Source organism: Physcomitrium patens, chromosome 19 (assembly GCF_059467195.1).
Source record: "Physcomitrium patens ecotype Gransden chromosome 19, ASM5946719v1, whole genome shotgun sequence".
Classification (NCBI taxonomy): Eukaryota; Viridiplantae; Streptophyta; class Bryopsida; order Funariales; family Funariaceae; genus Physcomitrium; species Physcomitrium patens.
In genome coordinates this window covers 12,456,195-12,475,239 of record NC_143428.1, presented here as the reverse complement: position 1 = coordinate 12,475,239, position 19,045 = coordinate 12,456,195, and the positions used below count along the sequence as shown (strand labels likewise).

The window sequence follows — 19,045 nt, the reverse complement described above, 5'->3', positions numbered from 1 at the left end:
CGTGTCTCTTCTTGAACCATACAAGACAATGGACATACCAAGAAGAGGACAAGCTCCACCTCTTCCTATAGAAGTGGACAATAATGAAGAATTTGAAGTGAAAGAAGTCTTAGATTCAAGGTGGTGTCGAAATAAATTAGAATATCTTTTTGATTGGCATGGATATGATATTAGTGAACACACATGGGAGCCAGTAAAGAATCTTGTAAATATAGCAAAGGCGATGGAGGCTTTTCATCGACGACATCCATCAAAATCAAGATAAAAATTTTCTTTATAAAAGAAACAAGATCTAGACAAGATAACATTCTACTTTCAATCCTTGTTTGTAACTTCTTTGTAGTTGTGATGCTAAGGAGATAGAGAACCAACAACTAGCAGATTTGACTTAAGAGCCTTCATTTGCTGACCTGTCGAATGAGACATTACGATTGTCACAACCTTCAAGACGACGCAATTGAGTTGAAGATCTTCAAGAAAGACATGTTTTTCCTAGAATAAATGGTGAGATACAATGCGTTTGGTATCACGACCTTGGAAGGGACTCCCGATGTTTGGTGATTTTACCAGAAGTAGAAACAACTCTTGATGGTGTTCCAAATGTTTTATTCAAAGAAAGTTATGAAGGCCTCAACAACGATCAAATAAATGGGTGGTCTTTTCGCCCTCGTATGGGACACTACCAATGGTTGAGAGGCCCTATCAATCATCTTCGAAGAGAACAAAGATCAAAGTATGTGGCGAATATAATTCATTGCATCATAGATTTTTTCAACATATAATGACCGCTCCTCGTAGAACTCGTCCCTAGAAGGAGAGGTAATGTCACGGACATACTCATGTAAGCTAGTAATTACATATATAAATAAGTTGAAGTAAGTAAAAGTAGATAAAAGTAAATTAATTCTATAGTATTTGGTATGAAAGCTTCCTTGAAGCTTCATAGACATTGCTTTGACTTCATAGGTGTCTTTAATTGACTTTTTGGATTAGAAACGTGGTCAACAAGTTGGCCATATGCCACACATGTTGTTAGCTTGAAGACCAAGCTAACTATATGGCCCATACATAGAAAAACTTGTCTTATAAGTCAAGGCATGTGTCCTACAAAGTCAACACATATTGGAGGTCCTATAGAATGTCACCACGTAGCTCCTAGTTAGATAGTATATATAGAGACAAGAGTGAAGCCTTCTTCACTCTTGTCAATTCGTTTCTTATTTCCAGTCTAGTTTCAAGAGTCCTCATGTTTTCTAGTCTTTGGCAATAGCCATTCTAGTTCAATATATTATCACCTTTGAGTGATTTCTAAGTATTTTCGAGTGACACAAGAGTGTATTGAGATTATCTTTTTTTGGAGTTCATGTCCTTGATAATTATCCACCTTTAAACAAATTATTATTTTTCTAACATTTATTTTTTTCTTAAATTAAGTAGATTATCCCTCTTTATAGAAATTTTTATTTGATATAAGAGGTTGTGGATTATCTTCTTCTAATTTAACTTATAAATTTATCCAGTTATTTGAAATAGAAAGAAAAATTATATATATATATTATATTTGGCAGAAGTGAAAGTAGATTTGCAACTATTGCAAATGTTCATGAACTTTTCAATACTCTTTGAATGGAAATTTCATACATCATTGGCATCAACCAAGGAAACATTAATCTTACGCCTTTTGAAGAAATTCAGAGTTTATATCAAAAAGTTGTACAATTGAAGAAAGCAAGTAGATCAACCTTACAACCAAATCTAAGAAGTTTATTTCTACAGATAAAACAAGGATAAAGATTAGTATGACTGAGAGGTTTGATGAAATAAGATTAAAATTTCAAGGATTTTTGCAATAAGTCAAGCTCTACTTAAGTTTACATCTCTTCTAATATCTTAATGGATTTATTCAAGTTGGATTTATAAGTGAACTTCTATCTAAAAGTATTTTTTTTGGTTTGCATCTTTGATGGAAAGGATTCAGAACTACTTTATGATTTAAATTTATTCCTAAAAGTATTTATAGCCACATTTGGAGAGTGATTGAAAAAGAGTAGCAAAGACCAAGTTCTTATTTTTATGATAAGGATTATGGTACACTATCACAAATGCTATTGAATTCTAAAACCTTACTTGTAACATGGATCAGAATAACAAAGCAATTATCAATCAATTTTAATATGTGTTGAAGAGAAACATCAAAGATTTGTTATTGACAATTCCTAAAGCAAAATCTTTGAAATAATTTATTGCTGAAGTCATTGCATACAACAATCAATTATCTAAAAGGCATCAAGAACAAAGATTTAGTTGAAGAAGAACAAGTCAAGTAATAATGGCAACTTCTAAGTTTTCAAAAATTATTTCATCGAGGCTAGAACCAATGCAAATTAATGTGATATATTTTAAATTTCTTACTAAATAAAAAAAAGCTTTGTTATTGCTAAGAAAGTTTGTCTTATATTGTGGAGAACCCAAGCATATTGCTCAATATTATCAAAAACCAATGCAATCACTAAATAAGAAGCATGGTTGCCAAAGAAGACGATGTGTCAAAAAACAAGTTTTTCTAACTATAATAGGAATTGTGAGATTGGAATCTTATGCAATTCTTAATAAAGTTCTTATTCTCCTCTCAGAATCCTCACCTTCTTTTATAATAGAAGTTGGTTTAGGACCAAAAAATCATAAAATCTTTATATCATTGGATTCAATAGCCTCAATCTATTTTATAGACAAAGATTTTGTCAAAAAATATGATATATCTTTAATTAACAAAATCAAATCTGTGTATGTAGAAGAAATAGATAGTTATTCATTATCTTTTAGGAATGTTACACATGAAACTATTCCTATAGAAGTAGCAACTAGTGGTTATAATAGTTTAATAATATTTAATATAATTAGATCTCTTTTTAATTTAATTATTTTAGGATAATCATGATTAGAAAGATATAACCTTCAAATAGATTGGATTTTTCACAATCTTGATTTTTTCCATAGTTTAACCTAAGATTCTGCTAAGCAAGTAAAAATCCATAAGAACAATATATCCAAACCATTATTGATAGGTACAAGAACTTTCATGCATATTGCAAAAGAAGTATCAACTTCTGTTATATATGCCATACCTATTATTGATAGAAAAAGATTTTAAATAGCATTCCAATCCAATATCAAGATTATCAAGACGTTTTATATATATATATTCTTCTAGAGCATCGTTCTTATGATTGTTCCATTGATCTTTAAGAAAGAGCTCAACCACCATTTAAACCAATCTATAGTTTATTACAAAATGAGTTGGTTGTATTCAAAAAATACATTGATGAAAATTTAGCTAAAAACTTCATACACCATTTTAAAATTCCAGCTAGAGTTTCTATCTTATTTGCAAAGAAAAAAGACAAATCTTTATAGATATGTATGGGCTATTAATGATTCAACAAAATCACCATAAAAAATAGGTACTATCTGCCTTTAATTTCAAAACTTCTTGATTAATTGAATCAAGCAAAGATCAATACAAAAATAGATCTATAAAAAATATAAAATTTGGTTCATATTAAAGAAAGAGACTAATAAAAAATTACAATTCAAACTAAGCATGGACATTTTGAATATAATATAATGCCTTTTAGACTCACAAATGTGTCAATTACTTTTCAACTCTAATAAATAATATTTTTTGTAAATTTCTTGACAATTTTATTATCTATTATTAAGATAATATTTTGATCTACTATAAGAATAAAAAAGAGCATGAACTTCATGTTTATCATGTATTACAAAAACTAAGAGATGTAGGATTATAAGCAAAAGATAAAAAAGTTTATATTTTACACTACTTAAGTTGACTTCTTAGGATACATCATTTTAAATAATGGTCTTGTGATGGATTCTAAAAAGGTCCAAACTATCGTAGATAGGAAGATTTCAAAAAGAATTAGAAATATGTAATATTTTTTGAGATTTTTCAATTATTATCAGATCTTCATCAGGAATTTTTTTCAAGTTGTGGTCCTTCTTATATGCTTGATATGTAAACAAAAACTTAAGTAGATTAAAGAAGTTGGAGCGTCTTTTGAAGCCTTAAAGATATCATTTATTTCTATACCAATTTTTTATTGCATCAATTTTTTGAAGACATTCTTCATAAAAATAGACACATCAGACTTTGCTCTGGATGTTGTTTTGTTACAAATGGGAGTACATGATAAGCTCCATCCAATAGCTTTTCATTCTAAGAAATTTTGAACAAACAAGATTAACTATGAAATCCATGAGAAAGAGCTTTTTGCAATTATGGATTCATTTTAAGAATAGTGTTATTATTGATAAGGTACTTCTAGTCCAGTCACTATATATATATATATATATATATATCACAAAAACTTCAAGTATTTTATATTAGTACATATTTTGAATCATTGTGAAGTTCATTGAAGCATATCTTTATTAAGATTTGATTTCAAGATTACATATCAACTTGGAAAATAACAAGTTTTTTTAGATGCCCTTTTTAAAAGTTCTTATCTTGTATATAAAAAAAAAAAAAAAAAAAAAAAAAATGCAACTTTTGATCAACAAAGAAGCTACAATGATCAAAAATGTTAATAATCAATGATCAACAAAGAAACTACAAAAAAGATTAATAATAATCCTCTTGAAGCCAAAGATTTTTCATCTTTGAGCAATAAAATCAACAGTCACTATTGATTCAACCTTTGTCAAGCAAATTCAATCAAGTATGTCCTTTGCAAAGTCACCCTCTAGATGAAGTTAGACCTTTTTAAAGGAAGAAACGTCTATACTACAATTAGCTTAAACAAGAAAATCTCTAAGATGATATTTGAGCTTTGATCATTTTATTGCAAGTTAGTACAGTAGAACCTAATGGAGCTGAAGTTACTTTTCATGGATGTTTTGAATGCCTTAATATTAACCAAGATCAAAAAATAGATCTTCCACAAGCAAAAGAAAATGGCCATTATTATTATTTGAGTGGACCAATCTAGATTTTTGAGTAGAAATCAATGAATAATATATATTTTAGCTATTGTCCAATAAATTCTTGAATTCTTGTAGATATGAAATTAATGCTCTTCATAGAACTCAGAGTTAGAAATGAAGGTGTTATTATGGATATTGAATGAGAAGATTTTTTTAAAATTTTTAGAATATTCTATTATGTTTTAAAAGATTTTAAAAGGATTTTTAAAATATTTTAAAAGATCTTAAAAGGTTTCAAAATATTCTAATAGATTCTAAAAAAGTTTTAAGATGATTAAGGAAATTATTTAAGAAGCTTCTTAAGATTGCTTTGTCTTCAAGCAATATAGGAACTTCTTGAGAAGCTTTCTAAGATTGCTTTATATTCAAGCAATATGGAAACTTCTTGAGAAGCTTTTTAAGGTTGATTTATCTTCAAGTAATATAAAAAATTCTTGAGAAGCTTCTTAATATCTAGTATATATTAGAATCAAGGCTGAGGAGATCCTTAGTCTTAACAATACATCTCTTAGAGCTTTATCATACCTTTCTTAGTATTGATCTTTGTACTCATCTAGATTAATCAAGTTCATACTAGCTTTCTTATTGAAACTCTTCTATTCAACTTTTTGTTTGGTCTTTTGTATCGTATATCCTTAACAATAGCAATAATAAAAAAATAAGCATTGCATATGTTGTACTTTTTTTTTTAGTTTTAAAAATATTTTTATTTATAGAATTAGATATTATATTTTAATTTGATAGAAATAAAATTGATGATTTAGGAGCTTTGGAAGTATAATTCTTCTAATATTTTATATTTTTGAAGTTATAATAAAATATTTATAAACAAACTTCAAAATTTATTATATATAATTTATTTTATTAAAATTAGTAATAATAGATATAATTGATATTTTTTATATTCTAAAAATATTTTGATATAAAATGATATTTTTATATTTTAATGACATAATATGATTATATACAAATTATTACAAACTAATAAAATATTATTTTAAAAATAAATAATAAAAATATTATATTCTAAAAACATTTTGACAATTTATTTATTACAAAGTGCATTATATGTGGTTGGCTTTCATATTCTAAATGACATCATTAACATTGTCAAGTTTCTATCAAATACAAGTGATGATATTATAGATAAAAGTAATATTATGCACATGTCTAATGAAAAAAATAAGTTCTCAAAGAAATTTATTTTTCAAGAAGCTAGACATAGATTAGATATTTAGACTTTTATAGATATGTCATATGGCTATTGACTTATAGAAACTTCTATAAGTTTCTGTAAGTTTCTTACCTTTAGAAAGTTTTACAAATAAGATAAAAAGTTGCATAGCCTACAAATCGATGCTTGAGCTGCAAGCCTTGTAGTCCCTAAAAAGCTTCTATTAGACCTTTTTAACAACTAGTATATATGGAAGCAAAATTGAGACCATCTTTTGCCTTGTCAATACTTTTCTTGTGTTCCAATCTATCTTCAAGATTTTCTAGGTACTTTAGATATGATAATAGCCATTTTATTTCTTTTTCTCTTATCTCTATTTTTTATTTGTCTACTTTCTTTCTTTCAATGATACAAGAATGAATTATTTTTTTAAGGTTTTGTCATGATTTATCTCCTCAATAAAGCAAGTCCTATCTAAGATTTACATGTTTAATCACAAAATAAAGATAATAATATAAATATTGTATATTTGACTAAGATATGTTATATTTTAAAAAAATATTTTAATACATAATCAATACAATAGATTCTAAAATTATAAAAAAATAATTTTTTTAATATAAGTAATTAATACAACATATATTATAATATATGAAATAAATCATGATAAAAAGACAAAGATATATTGTTACAAAAAATAAAAGAATACTAAATATTTAATATTAAAGCATTGTTATTATATATAATATATACTAATAATATATATATTGTATATAATACATATGATATAACAATGATAAAACCTGAATAACATATGTCACAACTTTAATGAAAAATAAAATTTATCATGTATAAACTAAAGTGTGATGTATACAATAATTTAAGTATGTAATATAGAATTATAATAATGTAGTTCTATAGTATAAAATTATAAATATGTAGTTCTATAGTATAAAATTATAAATATGTACCTATTTGTGTGCACCATACATTAATATAAAATGCAATACTTTTATTCTTATAATAAAAGTTTTAGTAGATGCAATTATTATAATTGTAAATAGTTTGTTGACATGATTTTATCACTATATATGCATAAATAAATATTTATAAATATGATAAATTTTATTTTTTAAAAGTAAATAAATAGGCAAGTTAACACACAGCAATTTTTAATTAATCAAAAGTCCGATTTTAGATAAAGCACTTACTCAAGAAAGAAGTGCTTTAATAAAAATGTGTGTTGTAAAGAGGATTGCAACTTACTCAAGAAAGAAGGAAATACATATTCCGCCATTATAAGCCAAAAAATATACACTAAAAAAGGCTTTCAACATGCACCGAAGGCATAACTTCATTCTGAAAATCATCACTGACAAAGTCAAATCACCAGTAGCACAGAAGCCAACATTCAAGACTCGTAAATTGAAAGCACTAAAAATGACACACATTTGTACACGAAAATCCAGACATAGGATTGCAGAACAGTTGCTGCTCTAAGCCTTAACACTACCCGGAAGAATCCTCTTGTGCGGACCTAAAATCCTAGAGAACAGAAGGACTATTCCTCCACCCAAAAGTTTGAAGAGATGAACCTTGAAGCCGCATATTACTTAATGATCCAGCACAGCTTTCATAAGAGTCGAATTTAGCATTTCTACCTGGGAATTGCGCATGGGAAACTGGAGGTTTTCCCTTTCGTTCAGAGTTATAGCTCATGGATTCGAACAGTTAGAAACTGTCTCAAACTCTCTTGACTATGTCACCATGGACAGTAAGAAAGCCTTCTCCTTGGAGGCTACCCAGAGCATTTTTAATCTGCAAAAATATTGTACATGCGAGTCTCAAATCAAACGCAGCTGTCCTTGTTTAGACAAGTAGGATTCTAGTCCCAATCGTTCGTAGAGGTCAAGAGGCAAATTTAATTAGAGACTACTCTTTAAACAAAAAAACATATTCAATCAAAAGTAGCATTCAAAACACTTTAAATGAGTTTGAAAGGGAAAATCTTACATCCTGCAAACTAACGTCCACACTGCTTTGGCTCCGGATATCCTCAAGAAGCTGAGAAAGTCGAGAGCAACATAAGTTGTATGGTGATGACATGAAAAAGAAATTCTAATTGAGAAATCATGTGGGGCAATGGTACAAGATCCAAAGAGGATAGTTCCCATTAGAAAGAATTTGGAAAAGGCAACAAGCTACTTATTATTTCCAGAATGTTTAAAACTCCACCACAGTAGTCGTGAGAATCATGGTCAACTAGGGACAGAACCATCTATCAAAAGAAGTCGAATATACCTGACTGGTCTTCAAGCCAGAGGAGCTGCCAGGTGAAATTTTATCTGCTATAAGCTCTCGCAGAGCAGCTAGCAAGTTGGCCCGACGAATACGCTCGCTGGCCGACACTCCAGTCGTGATAAGATCCATGTCTATCGTACCTGATACAAACCCGGAACAAAATAAGGAAACAGACCTTTCAAATCCGCATACAAACAGGATTAATTTTGACTTCGAAAGTGACTTGATCGACTTTACCTGTTGCATGATCAGTAGCAGATTGCTGCAAAGCGACGTCTAAAAGGCGCACAGCTTCTGCTGCATCAACTTTCTCTACCTGTGTCCAGAGCAGGGCACAAAATATAAGCAATATACGAGAAACGCACAATATCCAGGTCCCTTACCCTTCTGTCCATTAAATATGGACAATCAGAGCAAGATTAATTAAGAAAAACATAACACAAAACATAATGAGATTCATGGAGCCTGAAAAAAACCTCAGTCCCTTCCCCTTTAATCCGTCAGTTACGGGCAACCAAAACAGGCCCAATCAAGAAAATGAAATCAACTTACCACTTCAGAAAATCTCATTCGAGCTAGGGCTTCACTGATACGAATCATACTTTCGAGTTGCCGAGGTGTGGCTGTTATCACCTGCATTTGGGAGCATATGTTGTGGATTACTATCAAGATGAAGATGACTAATAACTCATTCCATCCCAAAAGCAACTGTTGTTGCCCTTGCTACTGTTGGTATATGAAAACAAGTCCTCGGATAGGTATCAAGTTTACATTCATCAGGTAATAGCAGACAGTGTTAGGAAAACATCATAGTCAACAAAAGAGATCTACAAATTTCGACGTCTAACTGGAATAAAATTATAACACATTAACGTATATAAAAGCTGCAGCTAACAGAAACTACTTTAGTTCATAATTGCACCACCATAAGTGCAAAAGATTAACGAGGTGTACCTTTTTACTGCTTCCAGGAAAGTTGCCCTTTTGGCGCATCTCAACATAGCCATTAATCAAATCTTCAGCAGCTTCATCACTTAATGTAGGATGTACATGCTGACGAGCATAGGTGATATACGCGGTAAGTGTTTGTAGATCTAAGGCGTCCTGCTTTGAAACCTGCAAATGAAAACAAACCCAAAATCATTCAACCTGGACAAGCTGGATTAACAGATCGTCCTAGAAGTTTTGAATGGTAGCAGATTCCCAGTTTCTACATTAACTAACAGGTATCCGAGAGAAGGGATCGATAGATAGTACTTCATAGTTTTCATAGTGTAAAGCCACGAGATGCCTGGCGAGACGACGATCGTTTTGCTCGTCTGGTTTGTCGAGCATTAAGTAAATTAAATCAAATCTGCATCCGACCGAAAATCGGCTCATTAGTTAGTTAATAAGTTTTCTCTACACATTTAAATGAAATAGATCCTTTGTTCATACAAGAACCAAGGTACTGCTGTTCATCAACCTTTTATAATTAACCTTATTATGAACCTCTCTGTTCATCAATGAACTTAAGTAGAACAAGGATACCTAGAAAGTAGAGTTGGAGGAAGCTGGATGTTATCAATCACAGAAAGGCGCGCATTGTATCGGGACCCACTAGGATTTGCACATGCAAGGACAGACGTCCGAGCGTTCAGCGAGGCAATGATACCCGCTTTGGCTACAGATACCGTTTGTTGCTCCATTACCTGGAAGCGCAAATTGAAATCTCGTGTAAGACAGTGAAAGTTTCGAGCAGCAAGATTCATAGGCTAAAATATATATATATATATAAGCGAATCATTACCTAAGCCAGTACAGCATAACTATCCTCATAATGCAAAATATTAGTGAAAGATAAAATTTGGAAAAGTGGGTCGCATTCTATCAGAATAAAAAGATAAGGATACCTCATGAAGCATGCTTCGGGCATTATCAGACATTTTGTCGAACTCATCGATACAGCATATCCCACGATCACTAAGAACCAAAGCTCCGCTCTCCAATACCTGTAAACATTCTCGTGAGTATTAATATGTTGCACCTAAGTAGATGTTAAAGAAACGGCAGTACTAATCCAAGATACCTATTTGAAAGCGAGGAGGTAAGAAGAGAAACATGTGTGGCTACTTAAATTAGCACATTGAATAGATAAAAACATTTGATAGTACTGTTGACTACAGCGAAGCTTCACTAGATAATTCCCAGCCAATTCCTTTAATTATGACCGCCTCACTTCTCTAGGTAGTAAACGCAAACAGAACTAGGTACTGGACATTACCGTCTCTCGAGTTTCTGGATCCTTCGTTACATACGCTGTCAGCCCAACCGCCGAACTTCCTCGCCCACTAGTGTAGATTCCACGAGGAGCTATCTTGTGCACATACTGAAGCAGCTGAGATTTACTGGTACCAGGGTCCCCAACAAGTAAAACATTGATGTCACCTCGGAAAGATGCTCCAGATGGAATTTTCTTAGCCTTCCCACCAAAGAGCTGTAACAAAATCAACCAAAAACACTTAACAAAGAAACCCTCTGTCTTTTACAACATTTGGAACGAGTCAGACATCCAACATAACATTGATCACAACGATTTTAAATGTGTGTCATAAGCATTTAAATTCCTACTAAAAACTGCGAATTCACAATAAACCTGGCAAAGAAGACCCTTTTTAATATCTTCAAGCTCCCAAATGCTTGGAGCCAGCGACCTTGAAAGTCTATCATAAATGTCCGGGAGCTTGGACAGCTCTTTAAGTTTTTGAATCTACAGTCAAAACACCATAAATTCAAAAATGCCAGCACCCATGGTTGAAATAGAAGGACAAGTTAATCAAAATGTCATGAGACGGCTATCAATACATCAATGGCCTAACATAGCGGAGCCAAGTTCAACGGATACTAGAACACAAACCGAGATAGGACCACTGAATACAAGAATAAAGTAAGCGACCAAGACATGTCTGGTACCTTTGCTTCATTAGCAGCTTCTGAAGTATCACTTTCATGATACCCAGCATACATATCATTCTCCTTATCCATCTCCATAGGATCTTCAGTTTGCAGTCGACCCCTGTCAGACTTCTTGACGTGCACGCAATCGATGTAGGTCTGCATAAAAGGATCAGATGACAAGATTATCTTCTTTACTTACTATCTTTACAACATATTTTTGATACACCGGGCTAAGGAAATACAAACACGAAGCTCCTAAGATCATTGCTTGAGAGATCAATCTGGGATAGGAGGGAGATATAACCTTATACAATGCTCGTAATGTTCGTTGATTCGGACCAACTCGAACTGCCATGGCCTTGAAAACTCCTGTTACCTGAGCAAAAAAAAAAAAAAAGAGTATTTTAAAATGAGGCTTAAGATTACGCGACGAGCCATTAGATTACGTTTATTGCGTACAACAGTGCCACCGTGGCAACCAATTTGATAAACTGAAGATAAGAGGTTTCCCCAAACGATGACAATTTACAGCCCTACAAAGTGTCGAACTCTAGTACGGGAAAAGTTGACGTTTTCTGACAGAAGATACTACCTCAATACGATCTCCAGGCTTCACAGCATCAACCATAGTGTTGTATAAACACATGCTGACTGTGTGTGGAGTCTCTCCTTCAGGAATGGCATCTGGAGTTTCTTGAAGACGCACTATCTGCTTATTTGCAAAACTGCCAACGATGGAATGACAATTGGAGAACCTGTCAGTTGAAACTACAGAAATAATAGTCGACGGCTTTGGCCAAGCATACTTTAGTACCACTTCTGTTGCAGTTGAATTCTGAGTCTTTCCTTCACATTCTCAAGTTATGATGGAAAAATGAAATAGAAAACAGAACACTAGGGCCCCGGAAACATCGATAAACGGGAAACTCCGGGCAGGACAATAATATTAGATCTCAACGACATGAGAGAAACTTCATATAAAATTCTGACGAAAGGTAAACAAGAAATTCCATAACTAGGCACACATTATGTCATCGATAACCAGACACATCTACTATGAAGAAGATGGTACGTGTACTGACGTGCATCGATTGTGAATAAGAGACATAGCATTCCGTGCTGCACATTCTGGCTTTTCACACCTTGTTGGCTCCTCAACCCGCCCTACACGTGTAATAGTAAGAATCGATTACATCTCGGGCCATCCGTTTTGAAAACAGACAGTAAGTAACTATAAGCAGGCAATATTATTTTTCTTCAGGGACGAAATAATGACAAGTGAAATAAGTTGGATAGAATGAAGCTCACCTTTAACAACTGTAACTAGCGGAGGCGAGTGACCACACACTAAACATTTGAAGAAGGCCCCCTTAATTTCAGGTATGATAGAACTGCACCGGATAACCATTCCTTTAACAGAAACCAATTTGTCTATATCTGTATTCGGAAACAGTGAAAACAGTAAGTATTTTGAATCCCACACCGGTGATACGTTTAGCCACTTATAAACCCCACTTCAGTTGAACATCATCATACATGCGACAAAAATTGTTCACGAAGTATTTTATGAAGTTCCAACGACGCAACAGAAAACAGTTGTGACGAGGAAAATATGTGTTCAAATCACCTGAAGGGTTGAGTTCACGCATGTGCACCGATGCTTTGAGATTGAAAGGTCTGGCCTACGGTACCGGAGAGTCGAGTCCATTTAGCAGATCATATGAAAGAACAGAGAGTATGAATTTAAAACATTCTAGCACAACTATTGCAGGTACGGAACACACAACCATGATGAAGGTAGATGCATAGTAAAAATAGATGGGGATCATTACGTGTCAAACTGGCATGCTAACCTCAATATGCTTCTCAAACGTTGGTAGTAAAGAGGTAGCAACTTCCTGACACTCAGTGTCCAACAGGGGGATGATGTCGAGTGGGTATCGAACAATTTTTGCGTATAGATCAGGATCATGGTCATAAATGTCTGACATGTCGATATTTAGAGTATCCTCCTCACGCTCCACAGTCTGAAGTCATCAGAAGGTCAGAAAATTATACAATTATACAAGAAGTGAATTCACCATACTCCGTCAAAACATGATAGCCGAGGCAGACCACTTAAAAGTCCAGACTAGACTGGAAATACCAACCTCCTCTATGATCTGGATGTACTTGGAATTAAGATCATGAGCACTCGAACGATAATTGTGGAGAAATCGACGAATCGCCCTAAGCACATCTGGAATGTTAACATTCGTCCCCCAAACATAAGCATATTCTCCACCCAAAGTGTCATCTGGCTCAGCAGATTCAGAGGGACGCCCCTGCCCAATCAAGAAGATTTGTTACTGTAAAGCACGAGTACATAAGAGCAGATACTCATAAAGTAGAATGTTATGCTTAAAATATTATATTTACATGTTTATGAAAAAAACAGGAAGGAAAATATAAATCAAAAAATAAAGGAGAAGGGAGGAGGTGGGAGGGACCTTTCCGTTCTCATTACAATACCAAAGCCGAACAAATATATCCACGGAAATATTTCACGAACATTCGTAATGAATTCATTCACGAATCAGTAGGCAATGGAATTCACTAAGCGAATGACGATTGTCTTACTCCCACAATCAAATGAGATAAATGAGGCACGTACATCAGCACTAGGTTCCCTTGAAGGAGATCGATGCCCGGGTTCTCTGGATTGAGATCGACGTCTCCGATGTAGAGGCTTCCCCTGGGAACCAAGCTCACTGCGCTGTTTGTACTGTGGCCTGAATTGCTGTCAAGGAAAACCACTTGCTCTCACAGAAAATCGAAACACATTGTCATAGATATATTGGATCCAGAAGCACGCCCTCAAATTCATAACGGGCAGACACAATAACCAACTGAAGACATAAGAACTAATCTTGGAAGACGTCGGATAGGAATTCGACAATGTAGAATTGGGTTGTCAAAGGATACGTGCCACGATGGAACGATGGGGTACCCATAGGTGTACCGACTGGGGTAGCGTAAACCGGAGTAGCCACTGGAGTTCCAGGAGTTCCAGGAGTCCCCGCATCGTAAGGGGAACTATAAACAGAATTGCCTAAACTGCGAGATCGACTCCTCCTACGACGAGCGGAATCCGTTTCTCTCCCTCTCCTTCGAACTGCAGATGTAGGGGTCTGCCGTACGGCCCTCCGCCCGGCCACGGGTGAGGCTGCATTGTCGAAGCTCGGTGATGTTACTTGCGGCAATGGCGTAGACACTCCTGCAATAGGGAAAAGAAACGAACTAAAAAAAAACATTAGAAATATGCACTCTTATGACGCACAATGCACATGATAAAACCAAAGACATGTCTGGAACACATGCACAACTCCATTAATCAACATACCACCAAGTTACTGTGAATATAGAGAAAATCTTGTAACACCAAGCCTTCTCCAAACAAAAAGGAAACGCATAGCAATGAAGTGAAGTAAATGGACCAGAAATTTTAGAAATCGTACCTTCAGATTGCGAAGGATATGGGGACGACACGGCTCCAATGTCAAGTGCATCATTATTTTCCATGACGAACAATCAACAAGAACACCTCAAGACAACGAACCGCCCTTTTTCTCAACTCCACGATCAAGATTTGCAAACTAAAAACCAAAAAGAATGGAACCGTCGCAGAACAAGGAGGTGCAATTCCTCACGTGAGTGCATCACCGATGCTCCCTCCGAAAGTCTTGTTAAACCCACAATAGGGTTTGATCCAAGCTTGAACCAGAATGCGAAGCTGCCGAGTTTACCATAAACACTCCAAAACGGCCCAAATTCTTAAAACCACCACTCGGTTGCGAGGCAAGCAAGTTCTACACTGGCATTTCATTTCGCTACGCCTGCTACAATTGGATGCTCGCAGCAACTAACCTTGAAAACTCAAAGGTTTTCTAAGCAAAACCGATAATCCTCTGCTCAAAGCATGCAAAACGGGAACGAAGGGAGGGCAACTTTTCCCGCCAAGATGACCCCCTGAAAAATCCGATCTGGCATCCACGTAGGCGTCCCATAAAAGGCGGGAAGGCTACGGCTGGTCGACTCCATGGCCATCAGCGATTCCTTAAGGTAGATTAAATCGAAACGGGCCATGGATCAGTCTGACTCAGATTATTAAATCCTTCGGGTAGTAAGGCACCACAAATCAATCGCAAGTGTACCCCGCACAGCGGCCATCCACGGGCTAAAACAGGCGCACTGTGTCACAGACGGTGAGTACTTCACGAAATTTCTGATGCAATAGCGAAAGCAGTTCAGTAATTGGAATTTTGATGGAGGCTAAAGTGACGCCATGAATCCTGCAATCTAGACATTTAGAGTACGATTACTGTAATAGTGTCGCGATCGGTAGGGTGGCTCTTTAGCATTACAGTGACTGAGTTGTCTGTAAGTGGTACCTCGACGATCCTGAAAGATGTGAAAGTCGACCAACCTTAGCGATTGTAACGGAGATAAATATGAATATCAGCTTTGGTGCAACTGGAGCAGTAGGAGATCTTCAAGCTGTGATCGATTGCTTGTTATTGTCTGCGTATTCCTGTTGCTAGGATCTAGATCATGGCGATGAAAATGAACGTCGTGTTGCTGCTAGTGGTGCTGGTGGGACTCAGCGCCGTGGTGAACGTCGAATCCCAAGCGCAATGCGGAGGCAGAAATCTGTCGATATTAGCGCCGTGCTTGCCGGCGGCGAAAGCGAACGTCCAACCCTCCGCAGCATGCTGCAGAGCATTGAGTTCCTTCGCCACGAACACCGGCGAGGACTGCCTTTGCGCTGCCGCGAGTAGCCAACAGCAGTCAGGCGCCAAAGTGGAGTTCGCAAAATACATTCCTCAGAAGTGCCAACTCACCTACAAGGCTGGCATCGTGTGCAACGGTACGATTGTCTTACAACCTCGTCGTTCACCTTCGTGTTCTCATGTCTTGTTTTTGCACATTCCGTTATCTCATGCGCAATGTGACATGACGAACGTGGTCGATCCGTTATCATATGTGCAGGTGTCGTCATTCCAGGAGGCCAGTAGTGTTGATATCGATCAATATAGAAACATTTGCGCCGCGACGCATGTTACTCTTACGTCGGACAGTTGGTGTGTTGCTGCGTTTTGATTTCTAAGTTTACAGAACTGGAGATATGTCCTCTATAGATTAAGCCAGACGATCGATAGTCAACCTAAGTGCATACAGAACTTTGTCGCCGTGTGCACAAGATGTTTGGCGACACCCATATTGTCTCGGTCCGTGCGGATTTATAAAAACTACATAGCTGTAAGAACATATAAATAAAGTTTTGCAATCTCCGTGATGGAAAAGCGAATTGGCTGTGAATGCAAAATGTTTGGCTCCTCTTGAGGCTGTCGCTCACATTAATCCGATGCACTGAGATCCCCTACGTGGATTGAGCCCTTAACTGACATTGCCCACCCTTGCATAAGACACTCAAAGCACCTGAAAACTGACATAGTTATTTATGTGATAGCAAAGGGACAGTGAGCGAAACTGACGAGACGAAACACTATTCAAGATTTTAACTACCAGAGGCACCAGATAGCGAGCAACTGCCGATATTCTTCAATGATATTCCCAACCCAGTTGACCTCATGGAGGAGTCCATTGAACTGCATGCGACTGTTACAACAACCAACGCTCGAAAGCTGGTTTGAAAGCTTGTAATCAACAGTCTGACACATGATGCACAGACCTTCTGTTCTCGGAGGACACCCATGAATACAGTCCTTTGCAGGGCCTGAGTGATCCTACTAGACGGCAACGCTAAAACGTCATCACAAAATACAATTTTGTCAACAAGATAAGAAACAGCATAAAACGGTGCAATTTTCTCCTCCATTCTGCACGTTAAGCTACTGATTTTCCTGATCAGCTCACACGTCGAGAGATTTGGACCTGATCATGTTTTTCTTCCTCACCTTGCTCACCTGAATCCTCTTCTAAGATATAGTGCTGTTGGTCGAAACAAGAGATGGCATTGTTTCAATTAATGAGGAGCTGGAGAGTGTTGCATTTTCATGCAAGGAATTACCACCAGCTTCTTCTCTTGTTGTGTGCTTTAGCAACTGATGTGAAGCACTTGAATACCAATTTGATATGTTGCTAAGTTCAAAAGTGGCAAAAGATGCTCTCCATTGAACCCAATTTGGTTTTTGTTTGTTTGTTTGTTTTCTTTTCTATTCTTTTTGACTTGTGAAAGAAAGTTGAGGTTGGAAGGAACCGACTTAGAACTTGATGAACATGTTGTAAATATTATTAAATGAAAAGTAATAAGAGAAACTTGAATTAAACCAAAATACAAAGAATGCAAAGACATAATCAAAGATGGCCATAATCTTGCTTTCATATATAGTATCTTTTTTTGTAAAAGTTCCCAAAAATCAAAGATTTGTAGTTTAAGCAACTTAGTTGTAAATCAATCCTATAAGAGGTTTCTAAATGTGAAAAAATTATAAAAGAAGTTTCTATAAATACCTGATAATTTTAAAATAATCTATAGATTTAATACACATTTGAATATATATATATATATATATATATAATTTATCAAGAAAGTTTTTATCTACTTAGTGTGTTTTTATCTACTTCTACTTATTTCTATTTGTTTAAATGTTATAAATATCTATTATATCTATATCCTTTAAAGATATAATGGATGTCTATATTATTTAAGAAAATAGAAATAAATAGAACTAAAAAAAAATAGGTAGAAATATATTAAATAGATATTATATTTCTTAAGAAGCATTTAAGAAGTATTATAGAGATGGATTAGATATTTTGAATTATAATGATATGTTGCATGCTTATTGAAACTTATCCAATAATATTCTTGCTATTAAAAGGTTGAATTAAAAGCAATCTACAACTTCATGCTTAAGAAATAAGCCTAGTAGTCTATGTAAAAGCTTCTACAAGACTATCATGGACATGAATATTTACTCTAATATTTTCCTATATGATTAAATAAAAGTGAATAAAAGAATATTTATTTCATAATATTTTTTAGAAAAGCTTATTAGAAGTTTCATAGATGTTGTATTGACTTTACATGTATTTATAATTGATTAATAGCTTAGAAACTTGGTCAACAAGTTAATTACTTGTTGGTAGCTAGAAGACCAAGCTAACTCTGTAGTGAATATATAGAAAACTTGCCTTGCAAGTAAAGATATATGTCTTCTAAAGTCAACATGTTTTGGAGGTCATGTAAAACATTGCCATTTAGCTCCTAATTGAGAGTATATATGGAGGCAAGAGTGAAGCCTTCTTCACTCTTGTCAAAACCTTTCTAATTCTTAGTCTTGTTTCAAAACTTTCTTGTCTTCTTGTCTTTAATAATAGCCATTTTAGTTTAATGCCATATCATCTTCGAATGACAAAAGACTGTATTAATATTTTAATTCTTTAAGATTCATGACCTTGATATAAACCTTCTTAATAATTATTACATTGGAAAATAAGACAAAGGCCATTTTTAATCTTATTAACATATTTTTTGTATTCTAATCTTGGTTTAAAATTCTTTAAGATCTTTACAATTGGCACAACTATTTTATTATATTTTTATTTTATATCTATTTTTTA

At 34.6% G+C, this 19,045-nt stretch overlaps 2 protein-coding genes across 2 annotated transcripts; one reads left to right on the top strand and one right to left on the bottom strand.

Moving 5' to 3' along the window:
• Positions 1 to 7,574: 7,574 nt before the first annotated feature.
• On the bottom strand, positions 7,575 to 15,377 carry LOC112272748 (DNA replication licensing factor MCM4). The gene is made up of 22 exons (XM_024500820.3): positions 14,917 to 15,377; positions 14,384 to 14,675; positions 14,073 to 14,190; positions 13,570 to 13,743; positions 13,273 to 13,446; positions 13,047 to 13,101; positions 12,728 to 12,856; positions 12,502 to 12,583; positions 12,012 to 12,144; positions 11,724 to 11,795; positions 11,435 to 11,575; positions 11,118 to 11,231; positions 10,746 to 10,958; positions 10,375 to 10,473; positions 10,013 to 10,173; positions 9,740 to 9,836; positions 9,437 to 9,598; positions 9,035 to 9,115; positions 8,720 to 8,798; positions 8,483 to 8,622; positions 8,195 to 8,245; positions 7,575 to 7,999 (listed from the first exon to the last, which is right to left on the bottom strand). The coding sequence occupies exons 1-22, from the start codon at positions 14,978 to 14,980 to the stop codon at positions 7,925 to 7,927; spliced, it is 2,706 nt and encodes a 901-aa protein (XP_024356588.1). The 5' UTR covers positions 14,981 to 15,377; the 3' UTR covers positions 7,575 to 7,924.
• Positions 15,378 to 15,605: 228 nt separating this feature from the next.
• On the top strand, positions 15,606 to 16,766 carry LOC112272749 (uncharacterized). Its single transcript, XM_024500821.3, has 2 exons — positions 15,606 to 16,325; positions 16,448 to 16,766. Exons 1-2 carry the CDS (start codon positions 16,010 to 16,012, stop codon positions 16,471 to 16,473), a joined length of 342 nt encoding a protein of 113 aa, XP_024356589.1. The 5' UTR covers positions 15,606 to 16,009; the 3' UTR covers positions 16,474 to 16,766.
• The last annotated feature ends 2,279 nt before the right edge of the window (positions 16,767 to 19,045 follow it).

Coding starts and splice junctions, on each gene's coding strand:
- LOC112272748 (XM_024500820.3), bottom strand. CDS start 14,980: ATGGAAAATAATGATGCACTTGACATTGGAGCCGTGTCGTCCCCATAT. Junction 14,191..14,383: donor CCATCGTTCCATCGTGGCAC/GTATCCTTTGAC, acceptor ACAGCAATTCAG/GCCACAGTACAAACAGCGCA. Junction 13,102..13,272: donor CGTTTGAGAAGCATATTGAG/GTTAGCATGCCA, acceptor CCGGTACCGTAG/GCCAGACCTTTCAATCTCAA.
- LOC112272749 (XM_024500821.3), top strand. CDS start 16,010: ATGGCGATGAAAATGAACGTCGTGTTGCTGCTAGTGGTGCTGGTGGGA. Junction 16,326..16,447: donor GGCTGGCATCGTGTGCAACG/GTACGATTGTCT, acceptor TCATATGTGCAG/GTGTCGTCATTCCAGGAGGC.